We start from the raw sequence: 9054 nt of genomic DNA, 5'->3' as shown, positions 1-9054 counted from the left end.
ATCTCCATGGATTAAAATTTAAAATCTCATCTTTGATCAAAAAAAAAATTATTAATTATAAGCAAAAAACTTACTCCTTTTTTTTTGAGAAAACAAAAACTTATATCCAACAACGAGAGGGGAGATTTTAACCAAAATGTTGTCCATAACAATGTCTTAAATTAAATTTATTAAACTAAATAAAAGTCTAAGAGTGTTATCACTATTTACGAGAAGAAATTAATTGTTATAAATATAATTAACTCGGTGTTGTTTCTTTTTTTCTTTCTGCTGGTAATCTAATCAGGTCCCGATAATTTCCACGTTTTAACTGTTTACAAGAATTTTAAATGAGAGAAGAAAATAGAATTAGAATTAATAGAATTGATTTTGTAAACATTGGAAATTAATTGCTGGTGTTAATTTTGGTTAGGAAATTTTCGCCTCTCTATTATTACCAATTTCAATGTTTGCTTGTAAATTTTTCCATCATTGTCCAGGTAGAAAGTTGATGTTCCTTCAAGTGCTTCCCAGCTGATTAAAGAGAGAGAGAGAAGAAAACAAATTTCTAATTAAAATGACAATTTCTTTTTGTCGAACAATTTAATTAACAATTTAACTTACTCGTCTCTACGTTCTTCTGGCTTTTTATTAAATGAATTAGCTAAATCAACAACGAAAATGAGCATCCAGCCTGGTTTACCGTACATTTGCCATCTAATGTCGATGATCCCTTCGTCCGTATTTTTGGTCACTTCGACTGCTTTGAAATTGATTGCATTGTATTTCCAATTGAGGTAGAATAGATATTTCATTGTATGTAATTGATAATTGGTTAAACCTTTGATCTGTTTATTTAATATCTCATCATTCAATTCAATCTGAGGTGAGAAAAGACCAACTCGAGGTGAGAAACGTTTAAAGTTGGCAATCTAGAGAAAAGAAAAGAGAAAGAAAAGAAAAACGTAAATTATTTCATATCAAAGCTCATCAACAAGGAAACAAATTTGCATCTATGAAGTAAATTACAATCTAATTAAAGTGAAATCAAAACTAACCATTCCTTTTAATATCTCAACGGATTCATCAATTTTTTTCTCGTTCAATTTTCCAATTGATTGATCAGATGCAAATCTCAAGGGTAAAGGTGAAATCATCCTTATGGAAAATGATTGTTGACGAATCAACCTAGAGATAGCAGGTAAACAAACCATTTTTCTTTAATCACTAATCAAATGATTAACAATAACGATGACCAAACCACCAAAAGACCAAAAACCTAATAAAAGAAAACAACAAAATGTATCAATAAAAACCAAAATCTCTTCCAAAGGAAAACCCAAAAAGAGATACAAACCTTAAATACCAAACAATGGAAACGAAAATGAACCAATCAAACCAACAAAAAAGTTGCAAATAATCAAATTACAACAAGAAAAAAAAAATCACCAACCTAATCAATCATCAATCAAAAAGTAAAATAAATTTACAATCAAGAAAAAAAAATCACAAATCAATGGCAACAAAAACCAAAAGAAACCAACAAATTCACCAGAAACACTAGTCAACCCACCAGAGAAACGACCACCAACTAATCCAATTAAACAAATAATCAATAGTTAATTAAACGGGAAAAAAAAGGAAACAATTAAAACAAAAATTGTTAATTGTTTGATTGGAAACAAAAACAACAACAATTGGAAATTTTTTTTTCCAAAAATTAGAAAAAAAAAACGTTTTTTCCAATCGCAATTAGCCAACGTTCCCTTTGTGGAGCGAAAGTGGTGACATCTGGTGGGAATCGTTCATCGTGTCATCCATTTTAATTTGGATTTTTTTTTTCTGTGAAAATTTTCAAGTGAAATTGTGTTTTTTTTTTATTGTCTTTGTGAATTAAAAATGTATAAAAGTTGGAGAAAATTGATCCAATGTTGATTAATTTAATTGTCTTATTTAATTGTCATTATCAGTTAACCTGCTCTTGACCTTGTACAAATAGATTGTAAATTTGGTTGAACCTTTTTGGTTTTTCTTTTCTTTTCTTTTTTTTTTTGCTTTTCCTTTCTTCTTCTTTTTCTTAATTTTTCTTTTTGTTTATATTATATATATATATATCATTCTATTATTATTATTATCTACTGGATGGTTCCAATCATGGCGGCATCAACGGCAGCCGAGGCAACAATAAACTGCTGCTCATCAACTGAATTAACATCACCAGAAAATAATAATAATAACAATTCTGATGTTGACAATAATACGGAGGGAAATGAGATGGATAACATTACCATTGATACAAAGGAGACCATTAAAAATTGTAATTTTCTATCCAGTTCCAATCTTAATAATACCACCACCACCACCACAACAACCATAACCAATACTATTACTACTACAACTACCACAGATAATGTTTCTACCACTACCAATACCACCAATATCAACACAACAGCAACAACAGCAACAGCAACTGCAACAACCACTACAAGTAAAACCCCTACTGCTAAAACTATATGTACTATTACTGAGATCATTAATGCAGTAGCTTCTTTACCATCTAATTTATGTCCAGATACAAGTAGTAGTAATGATATTAATAGTGATTATAGTATGGCAAGTGGTGGTGGTGAAATGAATGTCAATAATTTAGACAATATAAGTGTTAAAACACCCGATTCTGATTGTTTCACTCAACCTCTTCCACCATCTAATCTTCCAGTCTTACGTTCAGCATCTAATCATAGTTCAACATCATCATCATCATCAACATGTAATCGTACCATTGATACCGAGGGAACTACAAATTTAAAGCCAGAAAAGGTTAAATCACGATGGAGGAGAAACAGTGAACTTGAATCTGGACATGGGACCGACCAACAACATGCTTATATGAATAATTCATCATCATCATCATCATCATCATCATCTTCTTCTTCTTCTTCAAACCTACAAGGATCAAGTTCAATGGTCAATAACAATAATATCTCAATGGAATCAACTAAAACCTCACCTTTATCATCATCTCTAAATAATTTGACACTTAATTTACCTAAAGAAACAGATCCAGTTCCCGATTATGATCATATTGATGAAAATATTTACCTTTTTGAAAGAAAAAAGTGTAAATTGAAAAAGGAAATGCGTCGTATGGTTTGTAATTGTATTTTAACAAAAGAGGAAAGACAAAGAGGAGTCTTGGGATGTTTAGATGATTGTCTTAATCGTATGTTAATGATTGAATGTGGTAATAGATGCTTATTGGGAGACCATTGTGCCAATAAGCGCTTCCAGAAGAGACAATTTGCCAAAGTTGAACCATTTAAAACGAGTAAAAAAGGTTGGGGATTACGAACAATTCAACCAATTCAACCTGGACAATTTATCGTTGAATATGTTGGTGAGGTGCTTGATCCACGAGAATTTAAAAGTCGAGTTAAACGTTATTCAAAAGAGAATCGTGAACATTATTATTTTATGGCTTTGAAAAGCGATGAGATTATTGATGCAACTCTCAAAGGAAATTTAACTCGATTTATTAATCATAGCTGTGATCCAAATGGTGAAACTCAAAAATGGACGGTTAATGGTGAATTAAGGATTGGATTTTTTGCTTCCAGATTAATTGAACCTGGTGAAGAGATTACATTTGATTATCAATTTCAACGTTATGGTAAAAAGGCTCAGAAATGTTTTTGTGAGGCAACAAATTGTAGAGGTTTTATTGGTTCAACCAATTCAACCAGTATCAATATTGATGGATCTCTAATTGTACCAAAACAACAGCGATCTCTTGAGAAGCAAACTGGTGAAGAAGAGAAACAAACCGAGGAAGAATTTGAAGATCTTGGTTTAGATGAAGAAATTGCCAAATTAACGGCCAGTGGTGGTATAAGAAATCGACAGCAAACTCTTATGCTTGCTCGTTTAATGGTTAGAGCAGAGGATACACCAAATCGTAGCAAATTATTACAAGTTTTAAAAAGTACTCAAGAGGTTGCTTATTTAAGATTATTCTTAGACTATCATGGTCTTCAACTTTTATGGAGCTGGATGGTTGACCTGGAAGATATTTACCTGAAAGGTGAAATCCTTGAGGTTTTGGCTATCCTACCAATACCCAATAAAACTGTTCTCAAGGATAGTAAAGTATTAGATGTTGTTGAACGGTGGGCCAAGCAAGCAGAAAGTGAAGCAAATCAACGTAAAGATGGTGCTCTATCTGTCAATGCGCAACTGCCTCTAATTGTGGAACCATCAACAACAATAATAACAACAATAACAACAGTATCATCATCTCCTTTGGCTGTTCCAGTGAAAAAGGAAGATAAACAAGAAGAAAATCAATCATTAAAAGAAACAGAGTCACAAAGGCTAAAACCATCATCATCCTCATCATCATCATCATCATCATCATCACCATCACCATTATCTAAACAATTGAATGATAAAGAAGATGAACCATCTAAGAAATTGGATGTAACCGATAAAATTGTAAAACAAGAAGAAGAAGAAGATGAAGAAGAGGAAGAAGTAAAAGATGAAGATGATGCCGAAGAGGAAGAAGAAGACAAAGTAAAAGCTACAATTGAATCTGTGGTCAAGTCAGAAAGTGAATCTATCGTTAAAGAGGAAGTAATTAGTCAATCTAAAGAGGAAATAGTGAATCAAAATGAAACTGCCGAGGGTAAACTTACCAACAATAACAGTATTGAACCCATGGAGGTTGGAGTAAAAGATTTACCTGTTGTCGATGTACCAGTTGAAATTGAACTTGGATGTGAAATTGAGATTAAACAAGATGTTAATGGTGTTGTTTATACCGAGACGGCAACAAGTGAAAATCAATCTGCTTCCAGTACTCCTGGAGATTCAACACCAGGTAAACCTGAACCAATTAAAGCTCGAGAAACTCGATCTTTGTCCACTTCTTCAACAACCTCTTCAATTGACGTTTCAACCTCTTCAACAACAACAACAACAACGACAACAACACCAACACCATCATCCACATCTAATGCACCTCCAGTTACCGCTGAAAGAGTAATTGGTAGACGAGTTTCGGTAAAATCTCGTAATGAAATTAAAGATGATACCAATAAGGAATCCAAAGTACCAAAAGAATTGGTTAAACCGATTCCTGATATTGTAATGTTAACATCTAAATTACTTTATCTATGGAAAGATTTGAAAGAGGTATTCAGGATTCCCCGACTTGAGAGACAGAAACGTCTTGAAGATGAGAAAGAAGCTGATCGTAAAGCTGTCGAAGAGCAAGAAAGAAAAGCTCGAGGTCTTCCAATTTTCTATGATCCTAAGGTGAAAAGAGGTATCGATAATCGTGACAATACCATCGCTGGAATCCTTAGGTTACGTGAATTACGTAAAAAGACCGTTAAGAGGCCTTCAGATGATAAAAAATCAGTACAAAACAATTTAAATTCCTCATCACCAGCTTCAAATACAAACAGTGGCAGTGGCAGTGGCATTGGTGCTACTCTTAGTGGAGCAAGTGGTGGTAATGTAAATTCAGATGCTGCTACAGGTCCAACACCACCCAAAGTCAATAAAGAAGTTCATAGGATGCAATTTGAAATGGAATTGATGAGAAAAGATTATTCTGCTGCTCTTGAAAAATATCATGAAGAGATTCGTCAATATAAAGAGAAAATGTTAATGCTTCAACATCAAAATCAACAATTACCTGGACCTCAATCATCTTTACCTATTTATCCAAATTTAAATCATCTACCAGTACCCCAACCACCAACTTTTGACTCAAATTATTTACCATCTCATGGTAATTTACCAATACAACATCAAAGCCCATTTAAAACAGGACAACAAGTGTTCAACAATTCACCCAATTTAATCAGTTTACCCTCTCATCCACCACCGCCCGTACCTCCAACCGCCCTTGGTATGTTTCCCGAAGCAGCCAATCTATTTACCGGTTACGGTGTAAATAGTGATTACTCCTCAAATTCTGGTTTAACAACACCGGTAACCCCTGTTGCCCCATTGACACCGCTTACACCATCAACCGATTATCATCAACAAACATATAATCTTGAGTCTCATCATCCTAATCACATAAACACCATAACAACTACCTCTCAACAATTTTCTTCTTCTTCTTCTTCTTCCCATCCATCAAATAAATTCATCTCAGAAGAATCAACATTTAGATTAAAAGATAATAGACCCGATTTTGGTTCTCCATCAAACAATAGTACATCTGATTGTAACCAATCATCATTAACCAATTACTTGTCATTTTCCTCAATTCCTGTATTAATTGATTGTACTGTTAGTCTTAATCATACTCTAATGTCAGATGAAGAAGCTGTTATTTCAACGGATTATGGTGTTGAGTATGTCCCTGTTAAAAAATCATCCTTATTACCATCATCATCTCCACTAAAATCATCGTCAACAACATCATCATCCTCATCATCAGGAACCACCACCACCACCACAACAACAACAACAACGACAACGACCAACAGCAAAGATAAATCTTGTTCTAATAGTAACAATAATTCAAGTAGCATTAATTGTAATATTAGTATTAGTGGTAATTCTAGTAACAATGATAGTCATGAGACTCTTTTTAATAGTGTTTATCCAGCCCCAGGAACCTATTATTTAACACCAGATGATAATTGTTACTTTGTTCCACCTCCATTTGATCTTCATGGTCACCAAATTGAACCATTTATATTTGAAAAGGTTCCAACACCATTTTTACCCACCTTCACCAAAGAGTCAATACAAACAGCCCTTCCTCCCAATTGGCGTTGCTCAAAAGACAATTATGGAAATGTATATTATTACAATAAGGTGACAAAAATGGTCCAATGGGATTTACCTGAGATGAATTTGATCACTGAGACAATTAAATCAAAGATGAAAGAAACTGATACTATTATAACCAATACAATTGATAGTAGCAGTGTTAACATGATCACCACAACTACCAACATCATAACCACAACCTCCATAAATAATAATAATACTGATAATACATCTCAAGATGAATCAAGAGTACAATCACAGCAATCATCATCATCATCATCCTCATCAATGGGACAGCAAACACCTATAGATGTACAGCAACAATTAACACAATTGTCATCAGATCAATCATCAATTGAAAAAATGGAAACATGTACAGAGCAACAGCAAATTGATAATAATTCAAATACCAATTCTGATGGAGTTACTACTTTAATTACAACAAATGAAAATACCGGAAACAGTAATGATGATAATAATGATGATGAAACACCATCGGTAACCACAACAGCACAACCTTCTAAAGAAACATCACCCCAATTATCCTCAGAGGAACCATTAGTCAATGGTGGTGAATCTGGATCACCTGATAATGTAACAACAAATGATGATTCAACCAGTGAATGTATGGGAACACCAAGTCATACCTTACCTGGTTCTTATGAACCTGATCCCAGGAAAAGGCGATCATCTTCAACCAATAGCATTGGACTTCCCCATCATACCAATAATAATAGCACCTCAACAACTCCATCAGCAACGACAACGACAACAACAACAACAACAACCAATAATAATAACGATAGTGAAAGTAAAAAATCACTAGCAATTGTTAAAAATTTCTCATCTCTCATGGAAATTAACGATGGTGATCTGATAGCATCAAATAGGCGAGATCGAGGTGATAAAAAGGAAAGACGAATCAAGGAAAAGTTTAAAGCAGAGATGTCAGAGCATATTAAATATTGTCTTAATCCATACAGAAAAATTGATTGTAGGGTGGGACGAATTTTATGTAATGATGATTTTAAATATGTTGCACGCCGGGTAAGTTTAAACTCTCTCTCTCTCTCTCTCTCTCCTCTCTTGCAAAGAGAAGAAGAATCTTTTTCATTGTGTTTATATCATGTTACTAATTTTAAACTTTTTTTCTTTTTCTTTTCTTGTTTTTCCCTTAACAGTTAACTCATTTTGTTATGCTTAAAGAGCTTCGACATTGTCGAAACATTGAAGATTTATGTTGCAGTGAAACAGTTAAACATAAAGCTAAAGAGTATGTGAAAAAATACATGGCCGCCAAGGGACCCATCTATCGGCCAGAAGCAAATGAAGAGATTTGTAAGGATAAAGAAAAGTGTTCACCCAACTCATGATAACAACCAAAATACAAACAAAATCCTAAACTCGAATAAGAAAGAAGAAGAAGAAGAAGAAGAAGAAAAAGAAAAAGTAACAACAAAGTTATCATTAAATCCATATAAAAACAAATAACAAATTGCAATGTCCATACGAGTCCAATTTTTCATTCAATTTGTAAATAATGAAAACAAAGAGAAACTTGAGTTGACATAAAAAACAAAACAAAACAAAACAAAACCACAATGAACATACATATTGATTTTGATGAGCGAAAATTGAAAATAAAAAACAAAACAAAATTGGAGCAGCAACTTAATCACAATTAGATGAGTTAAAACAAAGACAATGGAAGACAGAAAGAAGAATCATAAAGAAAGAGTTTGATCATCATCTTAATCCGTTTCATCATCAATTCAACGATCATCATCATCATCAATCTCATCATCTTGACATCATCTTCTTTATCATCATCTAAAAGTCAATCACATTTGATGAAAATAAAAATTATTGCCAGTTATTTATCATTGGATAACTAAATTAATATGGATTAATATCTAATCTTATTAATGATCATGATTTAAGTGAGAAACAATGAGAGAGAATATTGTTTACATAAATACTAATGTTAATATAACCAAGAAGAAGATGATAAGTGAAGAGTGTGTGTGTGAGAGAGAGAAAGAGATAAATAATTAACTGTTAATGAGAGAAATGAATCTAAAACAATTGATTAGTGGAAAAGCAAAAAAGGTCAAAAGAATCGGATTAATCTTAATGGTCAACATTTGATTGTCTAGATTTAATAATAATGTGGGGAGAAAATTTTGATCGGTCATCCACTTTATTAATTGTATTGTCCATTTAATGAGACAACACTGGACATTGAATTACTGACCCAACGGACAAAAGTTACAAGAAAAA

The 9054-nt window shown here is 32.9% G+C and overlaps 2 protein-coding genes across 3 annotated transcripts; one reads left to right on the top strand and one right to left on the bottom strand.

The window, feature by feature from the left end:
• Nucleotides 1–139: 139 nt before the first annotated feature.
• LOC128393466 (uncharacterized) lies at nt 140–1698 on the bottom strand. Its single transcript, XM_053353650.1, has 6 exons — nt 1553–1698; nt 1337–1432; nt 1038–1258; nt 604–911; nt 438–513; nt 140–310 (listed from the first exon to the last, which is right to left on the bottom strand). The coding sequence occupies exons 3-6, from the start codon at nt 1191–1193 to the stop codon at nt 239–241; spliced, it is 612 nt and encodes a 203-aa protein (XP_053209625.1). The 5' UTR covers nt 1194–1258; nt 1337–1432; nt 1553–1698; the 3' UTR covers nt 140–238.
• Nucleotides 1699–1835: 137 nt separating this feature from the next.
• On the top strand, nt 1836–8675 carry LOC128393462 (histone-lysine N-methyltransferase SETD2-like). Of its 2 annotated transcripts, XM_053353645.1 has the most exons (3): nt 1837–2296; nt 2699–7821; nt 7956–8675. In XM_053353645.1, exons 1-3 carry the CDS (start codon nt 2122–2124, stop codon nt 8145–8147), a joined length of 5490 nt encoding a protein of 1829 aa, XP_053209620.1. In that variant the 5' UTR covers nt 1837–2121; the 3' UTR covers nt 8148–8675. The 2 variants fall into 2 exon arrangements, with proteins under 2 accessions (XP_053209619.1, XP_053209620.1); XM_053353644.1 differs by having other exon boundaries at nt 1836–7821.
• Nucleotides 8676–9054: the final 379 nt, after the last annotated feature.

The sequence above is a fragment of the Panonychus citri genome, unplaced genomic scaffold (genome assembly GCF_014898815.1).
Source record: "Panonychus citri isolate SS breed McGregor unplaced genomic scaffold, ASM1489881v1 Contig00138, whole genome shotgun sequence".
Lineage (NCBI taxonomy): Eukaryota > Metazoa > Arthropoda > Arachnida > Trombidiformes > Tetranychidae > Panonychus > Panonychus citri.
This window is presented reverse-complemented; position numbering and strand designations above follow the sequence as displayed.

Excerpts from the sequence above, each read along its gene's own strand:
- LOC128393466 (XM_053353650.1), bottom strand. The coding sequence starts at position 1,193 with ATGGTTTGTTTACCTGCTATCTCTAGGTTGATTCGTCAACAATCATTT. Across the intron at positions 514-603 it reads CCAGAAGAACGTAGAGACGA|CTGGGAAGCACTTGAAGGAA; the intron begins GTAAGTTAAATT and ends CTCTTTAATCAG. Across the intron at positions 311-437 it reads ACAAGCAAACATTGAAATTG|TTAAAACGTGGAAATTATCG; the intron begins GTAATAATAGAG and ends TCTTGTAAACAG.
- LOC128393462 (XM_053353644.1), top strand. The coding sequence starts at position 2,122 with ATGGTTCCAATCATGGCGGCATCAACGGCAGCCGAGGCAACAATAAAC. Across the intron at positions 7,822-7,955 it reads TTAAATATGTTGCACGCCGG|TTAACTCATTTTGTTATGCT; the intron begins GTAAGTTTAAAC and ends TTCCCTTAACAG.